This window comes from Schistocerca nitens, chromosome 5 (assembly GCF_023898315.1).
Source record: "Schistocerca nitens isolate TAMUIC-IGC-003100 chromosome 5, iqSchNite1.1, whole genome shotgun sequence".
Taxonomy (NCBI): domain Eukaryota; kingdom Metazoa; phylum Arthropoda; class Insecta; order Orthoptera; family Acrididae; genus Schistocerca; species Schistocerca nitens.
The window spans coordinates 864963509-864977103 of NC_064618.1; the positions used below are offsets into that span (position 1 = coordinate 864963509).

A 13595-nucleotide genomic window follows, 5' to 3' on the forward strand; every position below is an offset into this window, starting at 1 on the left:
AATGCCATGTCATTGCCTACGTATGGATATGGCTCATGGGAGGAGTTTTATATCACTTTGTCTGATCCTAGGAGTTGGCATATCTTCTGTTGAACAGTGCTTCCAATCTATGCTGCAGAGACCAGGCTGTGCACTATCTGGCCCACTCTGAGCAACACAAAAGTGGTTTGTTTATCAACAGATGCAGGTGAGGTAGAGTGACAATGTAAGTCTTTAATTACATTTGATAAATTGCGTGCTGGCCAGGTTCTTTACAAATCACCATATCTATAAGTGCAGTGAGTGATTCAAATGAAATAGTGCAACATTAAATGTCTTTATTTCTGAATATACCAAACTTTTGACATATTTATACACGAAAAAATATTTTTTATGTAAACTGTGTGCCACAAATCTATATCCGTCTCTGTCTATTTTTCTTTCTTCTTTTTTGAACTGACGAACTGACTTACTAGACAGTTAATGGAAGAGGCCTTACCCACACAATTTGATACAATTGAAATTCCACCCACCTCTCCGTCTGAAATTAGGAAGATAATAAACTCTCTCAAGAATAAAAGCTCACATGGAATTAATGCTATTTCCAGCAGGATAATAAAAGCTTGTTCCCAAGAGATAAGTGGGATTCTTAGCCACATATGTAATAGCTCTCTGAAGCAGGGTATTTTTCCAGATAGACTGAAGTATACCACTGTTAAACCACTACATAAAAAAGAGAATACATATGTCAACAACTACTGCCCAATCTCTCTTCTGACTGCCTTATCCAAAATTCTTGAAAAAGTAATGTATCGTACAGTAGCTTCATACCTTTGTAAAAATTAAGTTTTAACAAAATGTCAGTTTCGTTTCCAGAAAAATTTTTCAACGGAAAATGGTATATATACTTTCACTAATGAAATATTAAATGCTCTGAGTAACCGGAAGTCGCCCGTTGGGATTTTTTGTGATCTCTCAAAGGCTTTTGATTGTGTAAATCATGGAATACTTCTAGATAAGCTCAAGTACTGTGGTATGAATGGGACAGCGCTGAAATGGTTTGAATCATACCTAACTGGAAGAGCAGAGAAAGTTGAAATAAGCAGTTCACATAATATGCAAAAAACTGGTGATTTCTCAAACTGGGAAACAATCAAGAATGGGGTGCTCCAAGGTTCGGTCTTGGGTCCTCTGCTGCTCTTAATATATATTAATGACTTGCCATTCTATATTCATGAAGATCCAAAGCTGGTACTTTTTGCCGATGATACAAGTATAGCTATCACACCCAACAGGCAAGAATTAACTGATCAAATTGTAAACGATGTTTCTCTGCAGATGGGCTCTCATTAAACTTTGACAAAACACAGTGTATACAGTTACACACAGTAAATGGAATGACACCATTAATAAATATAGACTTCGATCAGAAATAGGTAGCTAAGGTAGAATATTCGAAATTTCTAGGTGTGTGCATTGATGAGGGGTTGAACTGGAAAAAACACACTGAAGATCTGCTGAAACGTTTGAGTTCAGCTACTTATGCTATTAGGGTCATTGCAAATTTTGGCGATATACATCTCTGTAAAGTAGCTTACCATTCAAAGCATGGCATCGGATTCTGGGGTAGCTCATCATTGAGTAAAAGAGTGTTCATTGCACAAAAGCGTGTTATCAGAATAATTGCTGGAGCTCATCAAAGAGCATCCTGCAGACACTTATTTAAAGTGCTAGGGATCTTCACTGAAGCCTCACTATATATATATATATATATATATATATATATATATATATATATATATATATATATATATATTCACTTACGAAATTTGCTATTAACAATCCGAATGAATTCAAAAGTAATAGCAGTGTACATGTCTACAACACTAGGAAAAAGGATGATCTTCACTACTCAAGGTTAAATCTAACTTTGGCTCAGAAGGGGGTAAATTATGCTGCCACAAAAATCTTTCGTCACTTACCTAATAGCATCAAAAGTCTGACAGATAGCCGTATAGCATTTAAAAGGAAATTAAAGAATTTCTGAATGGCAACTCCTTCTACTCATTAGATGAATTTTTGGATATAGTAAGTGGGTAATTTCCCCACCCCCACCCACAAAAAATTAAGTGTCATGTAATATTTTGTGTAATGTAATATCTTGTATAGACACCTTTTATTAACCTGACACGTTCCACATCATTACAAAGTGTTGTATTCATGATCTATGTAAACAAGTACTAACCTAATCGAATCTAATCTATCTGTGATTAACTTTGAAATCTAATACATCTTACAGGCACATTTTATACATGGTGTGTTTATTTTTGCTATGTGACTGTGTTATTAGTTAATGTTTATCTACAATAATAATTCTAACCAGAGGATCATTTTCTCTTAAAGTACAAATTCCTGGACATCGTAAATTCTGTTTAAAGAAAGTCAGTTTATATATAGACTAAAAACTGTTGATTTAAATTTATTAATTTCTTCTGTGAAAGACATTTAAAAGTAAATTGGATAAAAGAAGCTATTTTGCAGTTGGTAGCCAATGAATTAACTTCACTTGCATTTTGTACTCATTCTTGTTAATTTTTGAACTGAAATCTGCTTATTAAATAATAGTTACCTTCCTTTCCATTGCTGTATCTCTAGATTATGGACAAATTCTGTAAATTGTTGTATTTTTTCCGTTTTTTCCACTCACCTGTCCTTGAACAAACATTTTGAAGATTTTTACTTATTCCATGTGTACTTTTTTTTAAGTTATGCTTTCATGTAGTGACATTTGTTAGGCATACATAATCCAAGTGTCTGTTAATTAATGTAATATTTAGCTATATATTCTTCTCTGTCTAATGGGCTCCTTCTTTTCTGATTAATTTCATGCAGAAGCTTTCTGTTGTCATAAAATTGCAGGCAAAATTTATTTTTTCGGTCCTGAGGCTGTGTGAAAATCCTATACCTCCCAGATCATAATATTTCCTATATTTTGTAACTTTTTGTTAAACTTATTGCACACTGCAGAATTGTCTTATATTAATGCAGTTGCAGCGGTTAACCATTTCCAGAATTTTAGAGAAATCTTTGCCCACTGACTGTGCTCTCTGACATAATGATTGTCACTTTGTGTAAGTACTGTGTAGGAGGAGATGGCTCAAATCTATCATTGTCATTTGGTGGCTGGACTTTCTAATGTGTTTGAGGTAATTACCTGTGCCATGTTCCGGTGGGCTTCAGTTTCAATGTGAAGTGACTAATATAGTTTGTGGCATACAGGATATTGCTAACTTGAGTATAATTAAACTGTTTTTGAAATGAGCATTAACGTCAATAATAAATCTTACAGCGTGTGATGCACACTGTCCACATTCCAAATTACCAGCAAAGGAAAGTACATAATTAGATCCTTTAAGTGGAGAGGAAAGAGGCGGCACCAATCGTGGCACCAATCATTATATCTGATCTTGTTACACCTTCTAGCAGCAGTTTATCATATGTTGCTAGAGAAATGAAGGACATAGAGTGCATACAAAATGCCATTTTCAAGAGGTGTCATGGAGCAGTTGTGCATAATTATAAGCCTATATTCTGATGTCAGTCTGTTGTAGAATTATGGACTGTGTTTAATGCTCAAATCGTACGACGTTTTTGAGAAATGAAAATCTTCTCTGTAAAAATCAACATGAATTCTACAAAGAGAGATCTCGTGAAATACAGCTCACTGTTTTTGTCCATGAAAGCCAGAGTGCCAAAGACATCAACATCTGTGATCCTTGACTTCAAGGAAGGCATGTTGTTTAGTGAAAAAAGACTGTCCAAGTGTGAGTACAACTCCTGCACTGAGGCTTCTACAGAAACTTAATTATGTATATAAATAGTCCGTTCATGCTGGGAATCGAGAATCTATCCGATTTTTGCCTGTTATCGATATCGATACTGACTAGATATCGGTTCTGGGAATTCTGAGACCATGTCAAAATCTCTGCAGTAGTTCCTGAGACTAGCTTGCACATACAAAAAGAAGCGAGCAGGGGAATTCAGTTTATATATGTAGAGACAGAAGATTTGATAAAACATTTCTGTATACTTACTAAAACATGACCACAACTTACATTTTATGTTTGCATGCAGTAATATTTTTCTATTATGAGATGATAAATGCAAGTTCTAATGGCAAAAAGATATTTTTATGTCAAACAATTAATATTCAACAGTTACGTATTTTTTCCTTTGCTTGTACTGTGAAGCTTTGCTTTTGATGAGTGAGTTTGTGTCATAAATGGGCATACATTTTAATTGTATTGACCCTAGAGCCTTGAGTTGTTTACACCGCCAAGGGACCATAGATCTTAGCATGTGACATAAATTTCAAATTGATGCGTTCACCCATTCCTGGAAAAAGAGGTCTTCACGGATGAACAGACAGACAGACAGATAACAATTGCTCAAAAAATAGTGTTTTCGTATGATATAGTTACAAATTAACAGTTTTCGAATTTTTCTGTTACTTGTAGTGTGAAACCTTGCTTATTAACAAATTTCCTGATTCCAGCTGAATGGGAGTAGCCTACAGGCGTTAATGAGTGAATTTTCGAGTATCAAAATATGTGACCTAAATGGCCATATCTTTTGACTGCGTTGACTCAGAAACGTAAATGTTTTGCACCGTTAAGGTGTCATAGACTTTAGTATGTGATACAAATGTGAACTTGAAAAGCCTGCCTGCTACACATAAAAAGGGTTCTTAGCAGTTGGACAGACAGGCAGACAGCAAAGCTATTGTATAAGGTTTCCACGTTTACTGACTAATGTATGAAACCCTAAAAATACAAGCTTTCTCAGTACTGTACTAGATTTCTGATTGGATACAAGATTTCCTTGCAGACAGAACGAAACACTTTGCTCTCGACGGAACAAAACAAGAGTGATGTGAACGTAATTTCCAGAATACCCAAAGGAAGTGTGACAGGGCTATTACTGTAAACAGCGTAGCTAAGCGATCTAGTAGAAAGCGTTTTGGCAGCTCTTTAAGACTGTTGACAGATAATACAGTTATCTATTACAAAGTAGCAACGCCAAAAGACAGTATAGATTTACAGAATGACTTGCAGAGGATAGATGGATCATGCAGGCTCTGGCAGCTGATCCTGAAGATAAATTTAACATGTAATGAACAGGTACCACAGTGTGCACAACAACTGAATCTAGCGACAGCGAGTATACATGTATGGAGGAAACGTCCTTCTTCTTCGCAAGGCCCTCCAATATCTGACATTTTCCATGAATCGCCAATGGCGCCTATGAAGTGCTCTCATACACACTTTCCTGGCAAATTTTTTGAACTTGAATCCACATACACAAACAAGTATCATTTATTTCAAACAGGCTACGTTTTGAAAGTTACCATGCAGAAAGTAAGAAAAAGTTTTTGGAGCACTCATTCTAATGGACAATACCAAATACCCACCTACGAGAATGTATTGGCATCGTGGATTTCGCTTTCCATTAATAACAGACAATATCACAAGGGATCATTTCTTTTCTGTACGAAAGTCGTTGCATGTTGTTGATACAAATCGTTTTCCGGAAGGGAAAGGGAAGAATGCTCTCTGGAAATTTCAACCTGCAATAGCGTTCATGAGGAATGCCTGTGTCAAATTGCCTCACCTCAGTGGAGGCCATTACTTTATCGATGGGCAGATGATACCTTTTACTGGTCGTTGTCCCTTGAAGCAATATATACCAAACAAACCTCGTCCAAGAGGTTAGAAATGAGCAAGAGATTAGTCCTAGATTTTGAGATTTACTAGGGAAAATCAACGCCTCTGCCTGAAAGCAACTATGGTCTAGGGCCTAATATTGTGCTTCGACTGATTCAAACACTAGAGAGAGATTTTTATCTGTTCTTTGACAGATATTTTATAACCATTCCGCTGCTGGAAGCTCTGCGAGAAAAAGAAATGTATGGAACAGGAACAACCATGCGTAATAGAATTAGAGATGTGTACCTGACTGAGATGAAAAAATTGAGAAGAGGTGACATGGAAGAATTCTGCAGGTATGACAACAATGCTGTCGTCATTCAATGGCAAGACATAAAAGCAGTGACATTAACGTCAAACTATTTTGGATGCAATTCAGTTACAAATCTAGAACGGTGGAGCAGAAAAGAAAAAGTGTATGTCAACATTCCTTTCCATCACTTGTTACAAAGTATAATATGAGCATGGGAGGAATTAACATTTGCGATCAGATGATGGAGGCTTACAGAACATTTAAACTGAAACTCCCAATTCATCTCATAGATCTTGCTTGCATCAATTCCTGGACAGAATGTAAGGAAGCTTGTCATGCTGCTGGAGTACTTGCGAAGGATAAACTAGATCTTTTTAGGTCCAAACTTTCGGGGAAAATTTGAGATATAGACATTGAGTTTCTACAAATAGTTTTCTCTCAGGCAGACGGCAACTTTGGCTCTACCTCCAGCATGGAACCATGTCAAATGCATATTCTATGATCATTTCTAAAGTTAATATTGTTACTGCTTCGGTTGACAGACGCTTCTCGACAGACTAGCTGTGTACGAAGCGTACATCTGTGACTTCTCATCTCGACCGTGCTACTAGATTCTATGGTCGTCGATTGCGTCACGCGACGTGTTTATGTTGTTGAACAGGTGTCTGTCAGAAGCATAAAGTTTTGTTCTGTTAAGAGCAAAGATGATAACCGACTTAGCAGATGATTATGCATCATACTTTAAACTTGACGTAAATAAAGAGGCAAGTAAAGCGAAAAAAGTGCCAATAAACGAGGTCTTTTTACTCTCTCACACTCGTACCTATATATTGGAAGTATTAGTAGATGACCTGATACTGTTGGTATACTTGAAGTAAAATTAAACGATATTTGCGTGTGTTTTAATTATTTGTTTCTATTAAATAAATATTTAAATAAAAGAGTTCCTAATATTTCCCAGCATAGCAGTTTAGGATTTGAATAGCAAAGTATGAATTTGGATGTATTGTGATGCCAGCATACGATATAAATACCTGTAAGTTATCGAGAAAATGCGGCAAAAACGGAGTTGTGCACGCAACTGTGTTTCTCCGCATTTATATGCGAGACCTAGTACGTCATTCACAGCAGTGCGTTGTCAATAGTCTGTAAACCATATATTTATCTACGAAGTTCGGATAGTTTGCCTGATAATTCATAATAATAATAATACAGTCATTACGCCTATCTAATCATACAAGAAACAGTACACAACCCTAGAATATAATTTTTTCATCATTAACTATTTGTCCATCATCATTTGGAGGCTTGTCATTGTTCCATCTGCTACTTTTTGCGAACACTACATCTTCTCCTTCTCGTGTCTATCTATCAATGATGATGTCAACCACACAATGCATTCTGTCTCTGAACTGCTGTATGTACTAGTTCATCTTCACTTGGTAAACTTGTCCATTGTATAGTTATCGAACAATATCTTCTTCGCCCTTTTCTTCTTGTACACCCGATTTTCCCCTCTATTATCAACTGTAGAAGAATATATTTGGTGTTCTATAAGCTGTCTCATAGGTGCACAGGTTGTGTTCTTTTAAATAGTGTTCACATTCCTCACAGTGTGTGATTCGTCGCAATACTTTGGTGGTAGTTATTCTTGCTGTCCACAATATTTTAAGCATTCTACAGTAAATCTACATTTCAAAGTCCTTGATTTTCTTTGCTGTTGGCTTATAAGTGTCCATTCTGCTGAAGCATATAGAAGTATGTGCCAGATGTAGCATCTCACAAGTCAAACTCTAAGGTTTATATGTAGGTCTGTATTTGTGAGAATTTTCTTGAATTTTGTGAAGGCATTACAAGAGTTTTCCATGTAAAATTTTATCTTCTGGTTTCCAATCATCTTTGAGCCATGTTCCAAGGTTCTTAAACTCGTCTATTCTTGCTATTAAAGAGCCATAGAATCAAAGATTTGCATTTGTAAAGCAGTCTGGCTGTCATGTGACATTCATAAAATATGCCTTTTTGGTGTTGGAATTCGGACCTAAACTACTGCTATAATCTCCTACCATGTTGACGAATTCTTGGAGATACCTAAATTATAACCAATTAATACTGTATCATCAGCATAGTTAATTTTATTGAAGTTTATTATTGATTTTTTCTGCATCACCAAGCATAATTGGCTTCTCTGCAGATGTTAATAAAGTCACTGACCTCACCATCAGACGTAACCTTTGCTGTCTGATTTCAATATAAATTCTGTATGCAGTGGAAGTCTTGCTGATCTATATCCACCCTTTTGAGATTTTCGGTAAATTTATGATGATGTACGCTGTAAAAGGCTTTTTCATGATCACTAAACCAAAGGCCTACATTTTAATCCTCATCGTAGCGGTTTGCACACAAAAAATGTATTGCAACTGTTGCTCCTCTTGCACCTGATCCCAGGCTGTTTCTCACCGATGACTCTCACTTACAAAAATACTGTCTGACAAAAAAGTGTGGCACACAGAAAAGGAAGAAGAAACAAAATGAAACTTGACAGTTTGAAAGTTTGTGAGATGTTATTCCAGTGACTACAAAATTGAGTGAATTTTCATTACAAAGAAGTATGACATTGCACCCCCCCCCTCCCCGGCATGCATGCGTGCACTGATTCGGTCGGGTAGGGTTTCATAAAGCTGTTGTATCCTTTCCAGAGGCAAATGCTCCTCAACTGCTGTAACTGGCCCTTGATATCGTGCCTACTGGCACTGGAGTGGGTTTGTTGTGCGAGCTGCCCCCACGTGTGTTCCATCAGGGGCAGACCTGAGGACCTTGCTGGTCATGGGATGACCTTGAAGTTACACAGATAGCTCACAGACATTTGGCATTGTGCTGTTGGAAAATGGCAGCTCGCCCTGTCGCACGAGAGGCGACACACAAGAATGCAGAATGTCTTGAGGTGTACTGAGCACCAGTGTGCCTTGCCAAAACGCCGGAAGGACAGGACCTCGCCCCAGGTCACTGCCACACTTGCCGACAACAGTCATCCTGAGTAGTGCAGAACTGTGAGTCTCCACTGGATGCAGTGTGATGCCATTCATCAGCAGGATATTCTTTCCAATCATCACACTGCTCCAAATGTAGCTTTTTGTGTCTGGCGTGTGGGACGGTACTTCCCCCATCCAGCTGCTTTTAGTCTCTGGCCAGTGGTGCAGGGTGACACAGAATTTTTCAGAGGGGTCAGTTACTTGTTCCTGGATCACAGGCGTGTATGTGAAGGGGTTAGAATGTTCTTGATGCACAGTATGATGTCTTCCCTTGTGGTGGTCAGACAAAGTTGACCGGAACCTCAATGACAAATGTGCCCACCCTCCAATGTTGGGCCACTGTGATATCTGCCCTACAAATCTGGACGCTGCACTATTTCACCAGCTGCCCAAATGGAGTCTTACAGTAAGACTCCTTTCGAGTCCTGTCTGGTACTGATAACACCTTCTCGGACAAGTACACTGCATCTCCATGTCTTTCACAGTGATCACTCTCCATCTGACACTATTCATATCTTTACATGCCCTACCAGGTCTGGTAACAACACTAATGCGCTATGGTTGCTGTTCTACCAGCCACAGAGAATTACAGCTCCAGTTATTTACAAACCCGCTGATGGTGTGTATGTGTACGAAGTTACATTGACATCCGACCTTGTCTTCTGAGTGCTTCACGTTTTTGTTAAGACTAATGAGTTCGTCACAGTTTTCCACGTTGTTCTTTTTTTGGTAAGGGGGTGGAAGATGATACAGTCCCTGGACAAGGCAGTGACCTGTGTCATAAATTTTGTTAGTAACCTGTGTAAGACTCTAATAAGTTCTTCATCAAGGAGTCTAATGAGTTCCACTGGAATGTCATCAGGTCCTGTTATTTTATGGGTTTCTGTGTTTTGTATGGCTTTCGTAATTGGAGATTCTGTTAGATTGTCATTCCTACAAATCTAAACATTTGATCTGTCATCTGAAAAAATGTTCCTAATATATTACTCCAATGTCTCTTTCTTTACTGCAACATCAAAAAAAAATTATGAGACATTTTGTCTTCTTTATATCCCAGCAGTTTCTTCCAGCTTTCATGTAAACCAAACTTATCAGTGAAGCTTGTAAGGTTTTAGTTTCTTCACATTTGCATTGTAACCATTCATTTTTTACTTCACTAATCTCTGGCGTTATAAGTTTCTGAATATTGTTGTAATTATTTAGATCTGTCTGGGCTCTGCTGTTTCAGTGTTCATCATCATGTCATCCATCTCTTGTTTTATATCCCTGTTTATACTGAGTAATGGTTATCATAATGTTTCGTCTCTCTTCCCATACTTTGGTGCAGTTTTCTGGAACAGAGGTGTCACTGTAGTTACTATTTTACTGATGATACCCAAGGCCATTTCACTTCTCTGTTCAGACTGTTTGAGTTTTTCATGGGATGTCTTTGCTGAGGTGGATTTGTGTGTTTTTCGAGTTTTATCTTTAGAGAAACAATGAGTAGTATACAATCAGATAGTGTAAGTGGTCCAGGATAAGTGGATGCGCTTTGCTGAAGTCCCAAAACACTTGTTGATTAAAATGTATTCTACCTGATTATGATGTAGGCTATATAGTCATTGAGTTGGTAATTTGAATGAACTATTAGTGACCATGTTTTCTTCCTGAATTGCAGTTGCGATCACCTCCCTTGCTTGTGCTTCTATACAAAAATGCCCAACTAGATCTTAAAATCTGCCATTTTCCAGTTTGGCATTGAAGTCTCCATTTATTAATATTAATTTCATGATGTTTTGTGAGAGTAGGTACTTCCTTGATTTGGTTGTAGAAAGAGTCTGCTTCTTGCTTATTTGTGTCGACGGTTGGTGCATTCCCTTGAATGATGTTTAGATTCACTGTCATGACAATGAGCTTTATTAAGGAACTCTGTCAGAATATAAGACAAAATTTGTAACACTCTTGGAAATGCGCTGGGGAGAGTATAATGCCCACTCCTCTAATATGATTTTGGTACTGGTTCCCAGGGTAAAATAGTGTACCCAACCAACAGTAGAACAATCTCCACTATCAACCCACCATGTGACTGCCATACCTAATATATCAATACTGACTCGTGTCATTTCTTGGACCACATTTGCTAGATTTCCTGCTTCATATGCTTTGAACATTCCAACATTTGTATTCTTCGGCTTTAACGTGTATCTGCTCAAAACTGTTCTCTCCCCACACCCCCAGAGATCTGATTGGGGAACTATTCAAAACTCCACAACATTTACAAGTGAATGTATCCATGTGGTTCTCTAGGACTTATGTTTGGATGGTATCCCATTGCCTTCCCCCCAAAATGTCAGCCCCTTCTAACATGGAGGCAGATGCTATTAGCAGCTGTCCACTGTGGATCAGATGCTGCTGTGCTTGTTGGTCCAAGGGAAGTATTTGATTTCCCTCCTACCACACACATCTTTCTGCCTCCTGGGAACATGTCCTGTAGAGGTTACAGACTTTCCACATCATCGCTTTCCCACAAATAACAAACAAGGGAGGAAAAGTCACCCCTGAATCTCAATCAAATCAGCTACACTTCATGAGTAAAGTAGTTTCCTTTTATCTATGAACACTCAACTTTTTTTTAGTTTTTGTCATTTCATTCGGGAATTAGTAAACAACACGATAGACACCAAAGATTCGAGCCTTAAGAAATGACCAGTCAATGTCACTAAAAAGACAAAATCATACGGAAAAATAAAAACTGACAAATTAATGGGATCTCAACAGGAATAGGTGATTTTGGGCTAAAGATGTTCTTGTTATTAATCATTTTGACCATCTACATCTACATACTCCGCAAGCCACCTGACAGTGTGTCGGAGGGTACCTTGAGTACCTCTATCGGTTCTCCCTTCTATTCCAGTCTCATATTGTTCGTGGAAAGAAGGATTGTTGGTATGCCTCTGTGGGGGCTCTAATCTCTCTGATTTTATCCTCATGGTGTCTTCGTGAGATATATGTAGGAGTTAGCAATATACTGCTCGACTCCTCAGTGAAGGTATGTTCTCGAAACTTCAACAAAAGCCTGTACCGAGCTACTGAGCATCTCTCTTGCAGCGTCTTCCACTGGAGTTTATCTATCATCTCCGTAATGCTTTCGCGATTACTAAATTATCCTGTAATGAAGCGCGCTGCTCTCCATTGGATCTTGTCTATCTCTTCTATCGACCCTATCTGGTACGGATCCCACACCGGTGAGCAGTACTCAAGCAGTGGGCGAACAAGTGTACTGTAACTTGCTTCCTTTGTTTTTGGACTACATTTCCTTAGAATTCTTCCAATGAATCTCAGTCTGCCATCTGCTTTACCGATGATTAATTTTATATGGTCATTCCATTTTAAATCACTCCTAATGCCTACTCCAAGACAATTTATGGAATTAACTGCTTCCAGTTACTGTCCTGCTATATTGTAGCTAAATAAAAAGTTGAAAATATAAGTTCACAGTAGGAAAATTGGGATTTTTATGAGGGACATAAATACAGATATGGACTGCATGAAAAAAAGAGAGGCCTAAGAAGATTGTTATGATACAGTTACTGGTTCCATCCACACCTTACATCTGAACTGTCACCCTCCCAACATAACGTCAACCCTCAGTTTAAAGAGAGGAAAAATGCCAACATTGCACTTATTAGTCATAACACAAATGGGATAGTGTGTGTAATTGGACACCCCCGTCCCACTGAAATCTTGGTTGTGCTGACAAACTGTTCTGCATCATAGCCTGAATTCTATGTTAGGTTGGAAGATGGTAGTTTGGTTGAGAGTTGGCAAAACTAAAATGTGTAAAAGCCAAATAAAGATCATGCTAACAGCCTGATCTGTAGCTTAGCATAATGTTCACATTCACACCATATTTAGTTGCACTTAACTCACTTTTTGTCATAAAATCTAAAACTGCAAAGTAACATCTGGAAACATATATTAGATAATGGACATGTCCCCAGCAAATGTTTTGATGTACATTATATACATAAACTACAAAAAATGCAAGGGGGGAGGGGCTACTATGTAACTTTTTCAGGAACAACATTATCACCATCTTCAGTACACTCACCATTTCCACTGGATGCATATAGATCTACCAAACAACGTGTCTAATCCACCACCCACAAGAACTAAATAACTTATTGTAAAAAACACACACAAACAACCGCTATAACTGAAACGTTGAAGTCACCATCTGTATAAAATATGTCATGTTTCAAAGAATATACAATTGACTCATATTGTCCACTAGACCCTTCATTTGCAGTGTATGCCAGGGAACACTAAAGAATCACATTTGTGTTTGAAATAGAAATTATATCAAGGTTAAACATCCAATTAGCATTTCAAGAACTGGCATTGAGTAGATTTTATGAGATGAATATGAATTACCATATCTAATCAGATACCAACTAGCTCATGTAGCTGTTAAAGAACTGTGTGTGCTCGTAAAGAAATTTTATATGAAGAGCATAATAGAGAAATACCTTTGTGCTAAATGTGAAGTCTTTCCCCATTTAGCTATGCTTATCATCTCCATTTACCTTA

At 37.7% G+C, this 13595-nt stretch overlaps 1 protein-coding gene across 1 annotated transcript in view; it reads left to right on the forward strand.

Annotated features, from left to right (window-relative positions):
• Positions 1 to 6628: 6628 nt before the first annotated feature.
• Positions 6629 to 13595, forward strand: part of LOC126260033 (biogenesis of lysosome-related organelles complex 1 subunit 4) — a 55361-nt gene continuing 48394 nt past the window's right edge. The window contains exon 1 of the mRNA XM_049957205.1: positions 6629 to 6761. Within this exon, the coding sequence (XP_049813162.1) occupies positions 6702 to 6761 (60 nt within the window). The 5' untranslated portion in view covers positions 6629 to 6701. The remainder of the gene's footprint in view (positions 6762 to 13595) is intronic.